Source organism: Notamacropus eugenii, chromosome 1 (assembly GCF_028372415.1).
Source record: "Notamacropus eugenii isolate mMacEug1 chromosome 1, mMacEug1.pri_v2, whole genome shotgun sequence".
NCBI classification, from domain to species: domain Eukaryota; kingdom Metazoa; phylum Chordata; class Mammalia; order Diprotodontia; family Macropodidae; genus Notamacropus; species Notamacropus eugenii.
In genome coordinates, this window is record NC_092872.1 from 595,211,100 (window position 1) to 595,228,261 (window position 17,162).

The 17,162-nt window shown below is 38.9% G+C and overlaps 1 protein-coding gene across 13 annotated transcripts in view; it reads left to right on the forward strand.

Moving 5' to 3' along the window:
• Nucleotides 1-17,162, forward strand: part of RIN2 (Ras and Rab interactor 2) — a 244,203-nt gene that overhangs the window by 190,008 nt on the left and 37,033 nt on the right. For 12 of the 13 annotated variants that reach the window (XM_072634569.1, XM_072634565.1, XM_072634562.1 and 9 more), the window contains 2 exons: nt 10,225-10,417; nt 15,065-15,176. In XM_072634569.1, the coding sequence (XP_072490670.1) occupies nt 10,225-10,417; nt 15,065-15,176 (305 nt within the window). The remainder of the gene's footprint in view (nt 1-10,224; nt 10,418-15,064; nt 15,177-17,162) is intronic. The other variant, XM_072634570.1, reaches the window with a different exon arrangement.

Sequence of the window (17,162 nt, forward strand, 5' to 3'; positions counted from 1 at the left end):
ATTGAAACTAATACTTCTCCTGGATACCCAATTCTATCCTGAGTTTCACTGTGCAGAGTGAGTGACAGTTGAAAAGATAGTTGTCACCAGGTCCATCCAATAGTGAGTGAATGAATGAATGAAAAAGATTTATAATGCAGTTACTATGTGCAAAGCACTGTGCTGAGTACTGCATATACAAAGAGAAAAGCAAGATAATCCCTGCTTTCAAGTTGCTCATACTCTCATAAGGGTGAACAAAAATATGTAGGAAGGAACAGTGACACACCTAATGAAATGTAAAGACTATATCCATGTCTGATGTTGAACCATTTGGCAGTGCCAGAGACTTTGAGAGCTTTCTTTTCTGACCCTTCAATAGCTATGGCTGCTGAGGAGTCAGGGGCTATAGAATCAGCTGCAGAATCCATTGCCAGGTCACATCTCTACAAAGGTTGCTTCTCTGAATGAAGGCTTTGGGAGACTGGAGAGAGGCTGCACACAGACTATTATTCCTAGGACTCTTGGACTCGGGATCCTAGGCTTTTTCCATCAATGTCTAAGGGGAGGTGGTGGCAGTGGTTTTGGCTCACTTGGCACATTCTGCTTCTTATCTCTCCTTCAGGGTGCCAATTGCCTCAGCTAGACTGGCTTGCCTTCCTGACTTGCCAGTTGACGGGGATGGCTCACCTTTTCCTACAGGAATCATTCCACTGGGTCTAGATGATAGCTATAGGAGCTGGGCTGGAAGCAGGACCAGTGGTCTGGGGATACTCCTTATTCCTGGGTCTCTTAGGGGCTTATTTACCCTCCTGTTGGTGGCAGTTGGTTGGCATTTGGTGTTGGTTTTGGCAAGGATGGCAAGCCTTTTCTCCACACTGATTGCTCCCCTCAGTGACAGCTGCAGAGAAGGGCTTGGAAAGAGGGCTGGGTGCAAGGGGAAGGGGAGAGAATGCTATTCCCAGAACTCTTGTAATGAGGGTCCTGGGCTATTTCCAAAGGAATCTTAGGGGAAGTGGTGGCTGAGGGGGTGGTTTTGAGTTATGTCACATGCCTTTCCTGTCTCTCCATCGTGAAAAGATGTACTTGATTTTTTTTAGTGTAGTATATGAATTGAGGTCCTTGACTGAAAAGGAGTGATGTAGGTAGCATGGAATGAGTGTGTTGTGGTTTTTGTTGTTTATGTTACTGTGAACATTTGAGACTTTCACGTCTTGAACATTTTCTGTGGCGAAGGAAATAAACCAATTCTAAAACAGCTATTCGTATTCTTACATAGTAAATTCCTTTTCTAGCAGGGGACACCATTACCCACATTTTGGGGAGACTAAACAAAAGCCATTCCTCAGCTTTGGTTTAGAGGTATCCCCAGATTGAGAGAATCCAGGTTCACATGAACATAGAGCAGAGCTTTTGTGGAAGTTACTCTCTGGGCTATATTACATCACAATCAGATTTCAGCATTACCTTTGCCCCTGTGAAGGACCTAACAGTCTGCTGTCCTGCGGTTCCACTCAAAGTTCTAGAAATTACTTTGTATGTGTTTCATATTTAATTTTCTTTGTACATATTGTTTTCCCCAATAGAATGTAAGGTTCTTGAGGGCAGAGAATGTTTCTTTTTTGTTGTTTTCATATCCCTAGCACCAAGCACAGTGCCCAGCACAAAGCAGATAGACACGTTCTAACCTCCTCCTCCTTATTGACTGGCACAGATCTTACTGGTGTGAAGAATCAAAGCAGAGGTAGTGCTCTGAACTTTTCCAAGCAGAAGCCATCCTTTCTAGCCCTAGGCCTGCGGCTAGAAGCTTAGCGCTGATTATTTTGTAGGGTGTTTACTAATAAACATGGAAACAATAATCCTTTGTCTCATTAGATTTAAACAGGAAAGCTGGGTCCTATTGTTGAGGGGACTTAATGAAAGGTCCACAAAAGGCTTTCATCAAGAAACTGATGACATTTTTCTAATAATTGAGAAACCCAGCTTCTCTGATTCTTATGGCAATCCTTACACTCTAGTTAACTGAGGAACAATAGTTCAGGCTGCTTACAGGTCACTATTTGTCCTTATTAATTCTCACTTGGTTGACCGAGAAATTTCAGATGATACTTCACTTTAGCCTAACAGGGATATAAAAACATAAATTATGGGTGTTTTCCACACTTTGAAAAGAATGAAGTAAAAAAAACATAGTATTTTTTCTTTGGGCCTAGGCTAACATTTCCCAAATCTTGGACAAGAGAAAATGAATTAGTAGGTAAGAGGGTTTTTAAAAAATTTTTTATTAATATTTTCTGCTTCTTTTATCACCATCGTTATCCCAAGTATTTCTCCCCTTTCTAACCCTTCTCAAGAGTCATCTCATATGACATGGTATTTTCTGGAGGGGAGGGGCAGGGGAAATCAGGGTTACTGATAGATACATTTCTAAAAGTCCAAAAATATGTGCAGTAGGTAACACCTGTGGACTTCTAACCTCCAAAAAGGGTGGGTTGAGAGTGTCTTCTCATTTCTCTTCATGTTTATAGTTTTGTTACATTGACTTTTTATTTTTTGGTGTCATTGCTATTTCTGTTTACATAATTATAGTTACTGTGTATATTGCTTTCTTGGTTCTGCCTACTTCATATAAATCAGTTCATATAAATCTTTCCATGCTTCTCTGCAGTCATCTCACATATCATTTTGTACAGCACAATAATATTCCATTATATGCACATACCAATATTTGTTTAGCCATTTCCCAGTTGATGGCCATCTGTTCCCAATTCTTAGCTATCAAAAAGTGCTACTATAAATATTGTCATGACTTTTCTTCTTATAGATGATTTCCTTCAGGTTATAAGTCTAGTAGTGGAGATTTTATTCAAAGAGTATGGACATTTTAGTCACTGTATTTGCTTAATTCCAAATTGCTTTCCAAAATGGTTTGTACCATTTCGCAGCTCCACCAACAACGTATTAGTGTGCCTATCTTCCACAACCCGTCCAATATTGGCTGTTGCCACCATTTTTTTTGTCATTTTTTCCAGTTTGCAGATTGTGAGGTAAAACCTCAGGTTTGTTTTGATTTGCATTTCTCTTACCAGTAGTGGTTTGGAGCATGTTTTTGAGGTAGTTGTGAATAACTTTGCTGTTCTTTTGAGAACTGTTTGTTCATATCTTATCTTTTGATCATTTAACTATTAGGAAATGACTGTTAGTCTTAAAGATTTCTTAATTGTTTATATATCCTGGATACCAAGTCTTTAACAGAGAAATTTGATATAAAGATTTTTTTCCCATTTGACCATTTCCCTTTTTATCCTAGGTACATTGACATTGTCTGGGCAGAAACTTTTCAGTTTCAAGTAATCATAATTACCACATACTATTTTTCAAGACTGTTTTTCTTGTCTGTGCTTCTTTCAGAGCTTATGTTTTCTGCGCATATTTTTTTTTAAAAAAAGCTCAATGTTTTTCTTTTCTGGAATCACTGTTACTAAGTCATTCTTTCTGTCCCAGCCTCCCACACATCCCTCTACCCTCCAATCCTCAATTAAAAATGAATGGGTAGGAAAAACCTAACAAAGAAGCATAGTCAAGCAAAAACATCCACATAATGGCCTTGTCCAAAAAATGCTTCTTCTGCACCTTTAGTCCATCATCTCTCTGTCATGAAACAGAGCATGAATAAGGATGGGTCACATGCTTCATCTTAGGTTCTCTGAAAACGTGGTTGGACATTGCTTTAATCAGAGGTCTTATATCTTCCAGAGTTGATTTTCTTTACCCTGTTGTAATTATGTAAATTTTTCTCCTGGTTCTGGTCATTTCACTCTCAATTCATAAGTCTCAAGATTCTCTGAAATCATCTCTTTCTGTATTTTTTACTGTACAATCATTCTGTTACATTCATATACCACAATTGGTTCATCTGTTCCTCTGTTGATGGATTATCATCCCTTAGATATCCATTTTTTTCTTTTAATTACCACCACACTCCCTTAGATTCTAGTTCTTTTAATTTACCCCCTTCCCTTCTCCTTTTTTTAGATCAAGAAATTTGTTTTGCTTGTAATTAATCCATTCTTGGCACTATCCTCCCTCTTAACTAATCCCCTTCCTATCCCTACTTATTTTTCTGTTGAGTTGGATGTATTTCTAAACAAAACTATTGTATAGGTATACACACTTAACCCTCCTTTGTCCATTTCAAGTAAGACTGAGGTTGATCTGATACCCGTTCCCCCATTATGAGAAATATTGAGTTCTACCCCCTCATCCTCCTTTCTACATTGCTGTATTCCTTTTATCCTTCTTTAAATCCTCAGAACAACTTCCAGGTCCTCTGGTTGTTTATTTTTTGTAATGTAACTTCCACAATACCTTTGAAGATGTTATGGTTCTGTTTCTTCTTCCTCATTAGAATGTTAGCACGGTATCATCCTATGTCCTCTTTAATTGCTCAAATAAACCTAACTTTTCTAGATTTCTCATGACTCTTCCTGTTTGCTTTTGACTTGTCTTATTGACTTAGGTAGTGCTGGGGTAAAATAAGTCACTCACTGTATATTTTCTCATTGGATTTCTTGATCATTATTTAGCCTGGTGTGACTTTTAGGTTTTTGCTGGAGTTAAGTGTTGGTGAGCTGATCTTCCTGTCTTCGTTCAGGCAGCCATCTTGTCCTAGGATCTGATAAAGATCCGATCTGAGTTGTACGATGCCTGGAGTTCTCATACTGTCTGAAATTTTGACAAAAATCTATGATTCTTTATCTCTAAATAGGGATGATAATAGCATGTACCTTGCAGAGCTGTTGTAAGGATTAAATGAGGTAGTATTTGTAAACTGCTTAATATAGTGCCTGGCACTTAGAAGGTTCTGTATAAATGCTGTTTCTCCATTCATCCCTTCCCCTATTATATACGGCATTATGTTAAGGTGCTGTGGATTAAAAAACAAAAAACTTGTCCTCAAGAATCTTACAATCAATTGGGAATCCATGCTTCACATCTTAGCTATTTCCCAATTTAAGAAAAAAATAACCTCTTTGTTCAGTTTAACAGATAGTTTAGGCTTGTATTCTAGTGCTGTTCCATGTAAGGAGCTAGATTTGACAAAGCTCTGTACTAATTGGAGACCAACAAGTCTTCAAGGGCAACTTTCTACAGGTTTAAGTTGAAGAACGATTCATCCAGTCTGCATAGGAAAACAGTACTAGAGATAGCAATTCTCCTGTGTACTTCCCATTGAAGAGGTACCATGGGCTTATCTGCAGGAATGAATCAATGGAAAAAGTAATTATTGAGCACCAATTGCCGTAAATGCTATGGATACAAATACAAAAGATAAAATAGTTCTTGCCCCCAAAGAGCTTACATTCTAACTGGAGGAGGCAACACAAATAGGGAAATGGTGGCCAAGGAGGATATTTCAGTTTGAAAAGTGACAATGGTGATTTTAAGCTCCTTGAGAGCAGGGACTGTCTTTTGCCTCTTTTTGTATCTCTAGTCCTTAAAAATTATCTGGCACAGAGTAGGTGCTTAATAAATGTTGTCTTTCAAATCTGAAGAACTTATGATGAAAAATGCTCTCCATCCCCAGATAAAGAACTGATGGTATCTGAATAGAGATTGAAGCATGCTTTTTTTACTTTATATTTTAGCGCTGTTTTCACAGTGTGACTATTATGGATATATTTTGTATAACTACACATATATAACCTATATCGAATTGTTTGCCCCTTCAGTGGGGGAAGGGAGATAAGGAGGGAGAGAATTTGGAACTCAGAAGTTTTTACATGTAACTGGGGAAAAATAAAATACTAAGTAAATACAAAAAAGATATGAAAAATAAATATTTCTTTAAAAATAGTAGGTTCCTTAAAGATGAAGCATAAATTTCTTCTCCAGCTTACCCTTTACTTTCTGGTATGGTAGAATTCCTTATATCACCAAGAAACCCCTTCCATTTCTAGACTGAATTCCTCTCTGGGTTCCGCCTCTGAGTTTCCACAGGACTTTGTCTACCATGGTATAGAAACCTTCACCCTAGAAGCTGACTCTGTCCCTGGACTACCTCTGCCAACATCAAGGTTCTCCAGGATAAGTTCATCACCAGAAATCTCATTATAGAGATTGTTTTAGCTTTCACATCTCATCTGGATTCTCAGTTGCCTTTGGCCCTGTGATTGGAGGACTGGAGGGTGAAATTAAAAAAATATAAAGGGAGGACCAGGAATTTCCAGCCAACTCTTCATTTTCCACCGGCTTCTCTGTTTGGTTTTGACTTCATCAACCTGATATCCCAGCTTAGTGCCCCCCACCCTCACTGACTTTCTTTCAGCTTACATTTTCATTCCCAGCTTTTAACATAGCACCTGGCACAGAGTAAAAGCTTAGTAGATGCTTATTCACTGGCTAGCTAAACTGCTCTAATCAGAAAGGTTTTTCTCATATTCAGCTGAAGTTTTCTTTTCAGGACCTTCCTGCCATGGCTCTTGGTCTTAATCCTACCCTCCAAGCATAAACAAAACAAATCTTAGCCCTCTAACATGAGAACTCTTCAAATACATGGAGATAACTGTTCATTATGTCTATCCTGAATCTTTTCTTTAGGTTAAATATGCTCAATTCCAGAATTTTGTTTATGGTTTCAAGTCTCCTCACTCTCCCAGTAGCCCTGCTAAAGGAGTCCAGTTTATTCAGAATTCTACTGTTGATGACAAACTGGTTTCAGCTATAAACACAATTTCACAATAACAAAAATTTCAGAAATTGTAATATCTTTCTAAGAAGACTTCTGTCTTCTTGTTGTAAGTTTTATAATTAGGACAGAACTCTACAGCCTGGTTTTGGTTTTTTTTTGACAGTTTCTGCTGTAGAGACACAAGGATCATAAATTATTTAGGCATTCACTTTATGGATGGACAGCTTTCGTAACATAAGCTGGAATGTATGTCCAAGTATATATTGCCAAGCAATTGCAATCAACCACACCGTAAAAATTAATGGGCATTTTTGGGGGGAGGAGGGTGTCTTTGTTGGTTTGCTGTGTAAAGTGTAGAATACTAGACATGAAGTCTGGAAATCCTCTCTGGTGTTCTAATCCTGCCTCAGACACTTACTAGCTGGATAAATTTCTTTGTCTCTCTCAGTTGGCAGTTTCTTCATCTGTAAAGTGGGCATGATAGTATCTACCTCCCAAAGTGATTATGAGAATAAAATTAGGTAATAATTTGCAAACCTTAAATTGCCATATAAATGCCAGCTATCATTATTATTGTTAGCTATCATTATTGTTGGACACACTCCTGGATTACAGCAGTATTCAGACTCTCTGAGGTCCCACTGCATCCAGTAAGGGGTAAATTCTACACAGTGAGACGTTCTGTCTGGCTCTTACAGTTTCTGATGGAAATCTGAAATTCAAGACTGGCTTGGAATTATTACATTTTCCACATGTCAGAGAAAAAGAGAAGCAATCAACATGAGTCTGAAAATTGTCAAGCGTTCTCATTCCTGCTGGCAGCCTGCCACGCAATAGCAGTGGTTCAGGCTCCAAAAAACTGAATCTTCAAAGAAGGAGGTTTTGACTTGGGGCTTGGGATATACAGTGATTCTTTTCCAGCTGCTGAAATTCACTGAAAATGCAAATATCCAGACAAAGTTATCCTATAGAACATAGATGAAAAATGCTCCTGAGGAAATGAGATATAAATTGAGAATTACAAGATCTGAGAAATGAAAGGGTGTGATAATTTCTGAACACAACTCCACCCAAAAGGAGTGGGAGTGGAAACAGAAGGAACTAACCCCAAATGCAACATTTGGCAGCTTATGAAAGAGCTATGGTCATTTTAACCCCTAACCCGCTGCCTCACCTTTTTGGCATTGAGATGATCAAAACAATATCCCTTGTCTCTTTTCCAATTTTTTTTTCACTTTCCTCTTAAGTTGCAGAATGTACTTTGTGAAATTGATGTGGATGTCTAGGTGTGAGACCCAAATCTAAGTGGCAACTTCGTTTATCCTAAATACAAGTCTGGTCAAGAATCCCAAATCTAGAGCTGGAAGATATTCCACAGGTCACATATTCTAAACTCTCATTTTACAGATGAGGAAAATGAGGCCAACAGAGTTAGGTGACTTGTCCAAGGTCACACCAGTAGCAAGTACCAGAAACAAGATTCAGTCCCAAATTCTGTGACCCCAAAACACTGTTAATTGAATAGGTACACTGTAAGAAAGGAGGAAAGTCTAGTAAATTACATTTTTAATTGTTGAAGAAGCTACAGAAGAAATTTTGGACAGAAGTCAATGTTTGGTCCCTATCACCTCTGGTACGTGAACCTAAAGGCTCTGCAAAATTCACTGTAATTTACCTTCTTGAATTTGGCATGGACCATTTAACCATGGTCCATATTGGAGCTTATTGGTTATGATTCAGCTTGTATTGTATGCCGACATCATACTTTCAGACTAAGGTGGTGGTGATGTTTAGTCATTTTCAGTCGTGTCTGATTCTTGATGACCCCTTTTGGAGGTTTTCTTGACAAAGACACTGGAATGGTTTGCCACTTCCTTTTCCGACTCATTTACAGATAAGGAAACTGAGGCAAGCAGAGTTAAGTGACTGCCCAGGGCCACACAGCTAAGTGTCTGAGGTCAGATTTGAACTCAGGAAGATGATTCTTCCTGACTCCAGGCTCTGCTGCACTCTATCCACTGTGCCAACTAGCCGACATTTTTTAAGATACATCTTGAGATTTTTCAGTTTTTCAAAGAAGTGAATCCTTTTTTAAAAAATTAAATACAAATGACTTGGATAAAATCCAGGGTTGGGAAAAGGGCAGGCAGCAAGTGAGCCATATAAAGGAATAACCATAACAAAGGTCTTACCTTTGTAAATGACTAAGTGAAACCCTCAATTTAGACCAGTCATGTTGGTCTATGACATATAATTATAGGAGCAGCTTATTTAACTCCTATAAGCCTAGAGTTACTTCTTTAAAATTGGGAGGTTTAAGTTAAACATAGGAGCCAACAGAGCCTGACAGAAATTAATTGCTTCTAAGAAAGATACATGTTTAAATCACCAAGTGTAAAAAAATGTATGAGGAGCAAGTTAAAGATACTGACATACTCTTCTGGAGATATTTCAGATTTGATGTTTCCCCTAATAAGCCTAAACGATAGAAGAGCTATGAATGCAAGCAAACTGGGAGAGTTTGACAAGATCTTCAGTGTTCTCCCTGTTTTGTTTCATTAAGGCAGGTCCAGGGTAATATTCCTTCAGCTACACATGGAGTGGCACAATTGTTCTTTCTCTCTAAAATATGCCAATGTGCATGAGATCATATGAGTGATACAAAACCCTACAGAGTGTGGGGATATACAATGTTTGTTTAAAAAACTAAAAACCTAGGTCCCCCAAACAAAGATTTTACTAGTTTAAATAGAATAGTATTAAGTAACTCCCCTGTTCAACATTATTCAGTGGCTCCATATGATACTAAGATAGTAAGAGCTCACATTTAAATAGAGCTTTAAGGTTTGTGACTAGGTGGCACAATGGAGCACTAGACCTGGAATCAGAAAGATGTGAGCTCAGATCCCCAGACACTTACTAGCTGTAGGACCCTGGATAAGTAATTTAGCCACTGCTTACCTCAGTTTCCTCATTTGTAAAATGGGAAAAATAATAGAACCTACCTCCTAGGGTTGTTGAAAGATCAAATGAAATAATATTTGTTAAGTGCTTAGCATAGTACCTGGCACATAGTAGGCGCTATGTTTTGTGGTTCACTTGTGTCCCATTCTTTGTGACCTCATTTGAGGTTTTCTTGGCAGAGATACTGGACACTAGAATGGTTTGCCACTTCCTTGTCCAACAAATTTTACAGGTGAGGAAACTGAGGTGAACAGGTTTAAGTGACTTGCCCAGGGTCACACAGCTAGTATGTGCTTGAGGCCATATTTAAACTCAGATCTTCCTGACTCTAGGCTGGGCACTCTATCCATTTTGCCACCTAGCTCTCCAGGTGCTATATAATGCTAGCAATAAGAAGATAATTTGGCAGCATGTGGAGGATGTATTAGAGAGAGGAGAGCCTGGAAGCAGATTGAACTAGTCTCTCCTCCAGGGTCTCTTTCTACTCTGAAATTCTATCTTTCTCTAAGATTAAAATGAAGAGTTTTGGTTGGAAGAAAAAAAGATTATATCACAGCCCTTTAAACACCTGTTTTCCCTCTTCCCTCTAGTATAGCGAAAGACATGGATAATGTCTGCCCCGAGAAAAAGGATTTAAAAAGCTGTCCCCGGGATTCTGGCTACGATAGCCTGTCCAACAGACTCAGCATATTGGATCGCCTTCTGCATACTCATCCTATATGGCTACAACTGAGCTTAAGTGATGAAGAAGTAGCAGGAATACTTCAGTCCCAGCCTCCAGGGGTAAGCAAGAAAACTTTAGCAAAAGAATTTTTTCTTATCTGGGTTATCTGGATTGCTGATCAAAGGGGTTGACCCAGTGCCTTTCATATACATGAAGGTCCTGTGACTTTAAGAGGGGTAGGGGAAAGCCCAGCACTGTCATAGATGTCAACTTCATGTCCAAGTTGCCACAGGCTCCTTGAGGGTGTGACTTACCCATAGTCACACAGCTAATGAGTGCCTGGAGTAGAATCTGGATCCAGGTCTTTCAGACTCGAAAGTCCAGCACTTTATTCACAGTACCACATTCCTCAAACCTTGCACGTAGTTGTCACTTAATAAATGTTTGTTGCCTTGAAAGTTCTTTGATTTTTTTTTTTTTGACCATAGGGGTTCACTGCCAGGTTTATAACTCAGAGAGAACAATACTTGTTATGCTAACTGGGAATCTTGTCCCTACAATGGAAGGCAGTAGCAGCTGTCTGAGCTGACAGCTAGAGCTATGTGAGTCCCCTCTAATGCAGGCTAAGAACCCAGCAGTCTAATTAAGGTGCTATACCTGATGGAACTTTGAAGGAGGATTCCCCCTGGGATGAGGGAGGGGAACTGGGAAGGCTGAAGAGCTAATGCAGCTGGGTGGCTTAGTGGATTGAGGGCCAGGCCTGGAGTCAGGAAGACCTAAGTTCAAATCTAGCCTTAGATACTTACTAGCTGTGTGATCTTGGGCAAGCCATTTAACTTCTGTCAGTCTCAGTTTCCCAGATTATAATAGCCCCTACCTCCTAGAGTTGTCACAAGTGTCAAATGAGATACAGTTTGTGAAGCAATGAGCACGGCACCTGGCACTTAGTAAATGCATTCTCCTCCCCAGTCTCCTTAGTGCAGGAACTGAATGTCTCATGACATGGAATTCAGAATGAGCCTTCTTCTGACTTTCCCAGTGGCTGCTCTGGCGCGAGAGTGACAATGCATGTCAGGTCCCCAGTCTAGGGATGGATAGTTTTTGGAGATTCTAGGCCTTTCTGGGTATGCTCCTGCCAGAACTTTGTAACCTCTCTCTTCTTCTCCAACCAGAAAATGACTCTGGTTTGTGTGGCACAGAATGACTTAGGGATCAAAGGCTGGATTTTACCATCCATAAAAGGATAGAGTGTCTGGTCCCATTACTAGAGTAATTTGCCACAAATTGTGTTTGAAAACACAATCAGTTATCATGGTTGATTTAGTATTTGAAGGAAATAATCCTATGTAGCAGATGGTATTGTGGGCCTCAAGTTTGGGTAATTATATTTCTTATCAAAAATGTTGTGAATGCCTACACTTACCCACAGGATTGATAGTTCTGTGTTGCATTCCTTCAAACAAGTGGGTTTTGCCTATAGTTAGTTGCTAGGCAACATTGCCCTTCCTTTTCCCTCACCTACTGCAGGTTAGGAAGACTCTTGCAGTCCTGCTGAGACTTGTGTAAGGAGTGTCCCTGGCAAACTGACTCTTCTTGTCAGCCCTTCAGACAGATGTCTTTCTTCCCTCTTCAGTGCTGGCCTCAGGGAGGCCCCCCCATCACTGGTACGCTGTGAGCTGGAGTGAAGGTAGAGGAAATATGTGTCAGAAATAGCCAGAGAATGGAGGAAGGCCAAGGGATTTCTTAGCAAAAGGAACTGAATTATAGAGAGGGAAAAGGTGTTTGAGAAAATAACTCAATTCAATATTTATTAAGCAATGCAAGGCATTCTGACAAGTGATAAAAATGAAACGGTCCCTACCTTCAAGGTCTTACTTTTTGATGGGGGAGATCTTACTCATATGCCTAGAAGTCAATTTAGCATAATAAAAAGTAATTTCAGGAGCCAAAACATGGAAAGTTGAAGATCATGAAAGACTTTATGTAGGATGGGGCAGACATGGAGGGAGATATGTGTAAAGTGGGAAATGGAAGTCATCTTGTGAAAGGCTTGAAATTCCAGGCTAAAGTTTTCATAATTATATTAGAGGTAACCACTAGAACTTTTAGAATAGGAGAGTAATCTGCTCAGATCCTGTGTTTTAGGAATTTCAATCTGGCAGACCTATATAAAGAGGAGGAAAATGATGAAAAGGCAGACCATGGTGACATAATGTTCTAGTTTATAGGAGAGTTGTCAGCATTGTTCATCTCCTGGCAGTAATATAGTCCTTCCACAGAAGAATGTATAAAAGCCTTTCCTTAAAACTTTGAGAAAACCAATTCTCTCTGCCAAAGTGCCCGGTATAGTGCAGGGCACAGAAAATGCTTGTGGAACTGAAAACTACTTTCATTGCCACACGTAAAAACAATAACTCACATATATATGGTATTTTAAGGTTTATACATGACACACTTTATCTCATTTGATCCTCACAATAATCATATGAGGTAGATTCTTTTACTATCCCCATTTTACAGATGAAAAAACAGTGGCTGAGAATGGGTAAGATGAGGCTTATACAACAAGTAAGTTTTGAACAGAATTTTAACCAACCTTCCTGATTCCAACACTCTTATCTCCTATACCACATAGCTGCCTACATAGTGGATAACACTTTTATACAGTTTGCAAAGTATTTTCCATGTTATCTCATCATACATAAGTCTAGCCTGCTTGCAGCCCTGGCTGGTGGGGATGTGGAACATTTGGGAGGGGAGGGCTTTTAGTGGACAACTATGTCTATCCATAACTGATGGGGAAGAAGCTGTGGCTTAGGTGTGACTTGTCCTTAGAGATAAAAGCTGCCAGGCTAGCTTGGCAGGGATGGGTTAGCAGGTAGGTAAGATCTCTTGCAGTTTCACAATTGTGCCTTATTCTCCAAGTGTGTCTAGGAGACACCAAAACTAGGTTGAGTGGGGTTGGGGGCAGTGGGGAGAAATGATCATGATGTTCTGATGTTCAAGTAAAGGAAAATAAGAGGGAAAAGTTTTTTTCTACTATTTAAGGTATATATGCCTTTTGACCAAGTCCAGTGCATGGCAGATGTGACCTAACCTGATTTGGAATTTTCATAAGAGAGTGTTAGCAGTAAACACCTTTAAACACCTTAGGGACAGAGTGCTGATCCCTGATCACAGGTGGAACTTCTGGGGAGTTCAGTCAGCTTTTATGAAGCTCTGGTATTTAACCACCACCTAGTAATCTAATTACCATCTAGAACAGGTTCCCCACCCCTGAATTCTGGAAGCATCGGAGTGACCCAGCAGACAGAGCTCTGGACTTGCAGTCAGGAAGACCTGAATTCAGATGCTTACTAGCTGTGTAACTCTGGGCAAATCACCTTACCTCTGCCTGCCTGTTTCCCCATATGGAAAATGGGAAACGTAATAGTGCCTACTTCTCAGGATTGTTGTGAAGATCAAATCAAATAATATTTGTAAAGGCTTTGCAAATCCTAAAGCTATATATAAATACTAATTGTAATCAATGCCTGAAAATCATTTACTAAATGGTTCCCAATTCATATGGCTCCTCTCCAGTGGCACAACGTCTTGGATGCAGTATGTGCTTAGTAATGTTTATTGAACTGAAATGAAATTAACTGAAAACTTCTGTCCAATAGATGCCTCTTTCCTGCCACATGTGAGGGAAGGGAATTAATTTCCTCTCTTACGATCTCATAGCTGCCTTCCAGCAATTTTTTGATTCTCCTCTGTATCCCATCCATCCTTCCCAGGGGTGGGCCTCACAATGACCCTGGGAGCCAGGTCCTTCACCTCTTATCATCCTCATTTTACTAAGGGAAAAACTAAGGCCATTGGAAGTGAAGAGCATTTGTCCAAAGTCATGTAGCTAATAAATGGCAGAGACAGACCAGAACTCTGATCTGACCCCAGGGCAAGTACTTTTCCCATTCCCATTAATACCTTGCTACTCCTCAGCAACACCGTTTTACTCCTGACAACTGGCCATCTTTTTTTGAGTAACAAAGGAGTTAGTAGCTCAAATTAGGGAAAGTCAGGTGTTTGTATAAACTGGAAGCCTACAGGACGTTGGAGAAGTGGAGGGTAAAGTTACTAAATGCAGAGAAAATAGGAGAGACAGTTAGAATCAGAACACTTGTAACATAAAGAAAAGATAGGACAAAAAAAGTTTGGGATTATGAGGTAGGATCAAAATTTAAAGTTGCATTTTTCAAAACATATATATGTACCTAAAAAGAGGATTTAGACTTTGGATAGAATTTAGGTGTTTTTCATGAGAGATGTCAGTGTAATTTTATTTGATTTTATTTTGATTCAGACCTGTGAATTCATTGGTATGGAGAACTCCTAGTTGGAAACTTGTGTAATTTATAATCTCAGGGAGTTGCCTGAATTACTGAGAGGTTCAACTATTTTTTCCTGGTCACAAAGCTTATATATCAGAAATGAGACATGAACCCTTCACCCTTTAAAAATTATATTGGAATAAACAATATTAACTGGAGTAAATCTTCCTGTTTGACCTTGGGTAAGTGACTTAACCTCTGGGCCTGAGTCTACTCAACTATAAAATAATGAGTTTGGAGTAGCTGACCTCAAAAGCTCATCTATAATCTGTATACTTTACTAAGAACCATTTTAAGCCTCTCACATAAAAATTGCGGTGAAGCAAGTCACGTACAGTATGACTTTTGGAGTGTTTTTAAGTGACAAAACTTTTTTTCCCCCTTCACAACTAGATCTTCCTGGTTCGAAAATCTTCTAAAATGCAAAAGAAAGTCCTCTCGCTTCGTCTGCCCAGTGAATTTGGGTCGTATCTCAAGGAATTTGCAATAAAGGAAAGCACATTTAGTAAGTAGCTGGTGTATGTTTTAGTCATCAGTTGTCTGAACTCTGTCACCTTTTGGGGGGGCTTTCCTAACATTTTTAGGAGAGGCTATGAGTTGTGGCTGGAGAATAGGACCCAAGGGTAATCAGATATTCTCAGATCTTTCACTGCATGACTATCATAATATTTAACTTCTTTGTGATCTAAGGTGAAAGGGAGGTGCACAGATGTTCTTTTGCTGAAGTCTGCCTCCCAATAAGCCTCCACTCGTCTTTTAAATGGTGCTCATCAAAAGTAGAGTCTAATCCTTGGCGGTCTGCTTGGGGGGACTAACTCTTTTTTCCCAATTTCTTTTCAAGCTATTTAAACCAAATAAAGTTGTGATTCTGTTTGGTTTGTACTTATTGTTTATTAGATGTGTGAAGCCTCAGCATAGAACATCTTTACAAAAGCCAAAGATTTAAATAAAGATCTGTTGATCTGCCAGACACCAGAAAGGGAAGGCAAGATAGATGAGCAGACCAGAGAAGATTCATCTGGGCTGAAATCATGTGTAAAGTTAGCAACCAGGTTCTAGTCCTACAGCCTTTCTTTTAGGGCTAAACTTGTCCTATGGGTGTAGTCTCATCTTTCCAATAGAGCTTTGGAAACTCAGATTCTAAAGTTTAATACTATCCTATTGTTGGACCTTACCTCTACCCTTTTAAAGAAACAGTAGTTATTTTTTTATTTTTAAAACAGATTTTGGTTTAATATCTTTTGTTTTTACATCACATTACCCCCTGTACTGCTCCCACTCACCCTAGACAACCATCCCTTTATATAAAGAATTTTTGAAAAAGAGGAAGAAGGGGAAAATTTTTCAGCCAATCAACCATCCCAAGAAGTCTGATGTTATATACAATATCGTACCCCTGTGGACTCCCATCTCTGCAAAGGAGTAGGGAAAGGCTTCTCATTTATCTTCTTTGGAACCAAGATTGGTTATTATAATTTTTCTTTTTCTCACTGATCACCTTGAGGTGCTTCCCCACTAGAGGTGTCTCTGTGTAAAAGGTTGTTATTGGCATTTTTGTAACTTTATTTAATTCCAGATTGCTTTCCAGGATGGTTGTATCAGTTTAGTATTCCACCAATTATATTAGTGTATCTTTCTTTTCACAACATTCCAACATCTATTTTTCCCATCTTTGTCAATTTTCAGGGTGGGGAATCAGGTTATTTTTCTAAAGTTAATGGTAGAGATTAGAACACTTAACTTATGTGTTTGTAGCTTCTTTTTCTTTCTTCCTTTTTTTTTTTTTGGACCAAATAACCTTCAACTTTGGTTGTGAAGCAGTATGATTTGTAAATGTCAAGTATCTTATAAGACCATGTCTACATTAAATATTGACATGCAAAGATGCATGCATAGTATTATTAAGAGTATAAACAAATAGCACTGATTCATTTATTATTTATAATGGAGACAGTAGATGTATTAGCTAAACAAATGTGATGATATTACATCCAATATAAGATGAAAGAAGATATTAAATCAGTGTTTGAAGTTCACCAAATAAGCTAATCAAGAAATGACAGTTCTTACCAATTGTGATATCCTTCCCAACGTCCAAAAGAATTTAGTCAAAAAAATTATTTTTTTTATTCTTACCATAAATGAATTTGGTTTTGTAGAAGATGCTAAATTCTTGCTCTTTAAGATTTCATCCTGCTGGCAAAAGGTCCCATGACACCTCATTTTTCCAAACTAGGTTTATACAGCACAAAGTGGAACAGCAATGTACTCCATGACACTTCCCCAAGGGTTTGATCAGGTTGATTAGGGTTTGATCAGGTTGAATCATCCCTGGAAATGGCCAGCTCTCTTAGTTCTATCCTGTTCTAAAAGCAACATAGATCCAGGATAACCAGGGCCTACTTTATGTGTTGTAATTTGAAAACTGTCTACAGAGTTTATTAACCTAGGGTCTGTGAACATTTTTAAAAAATATATTTTGATAACTATT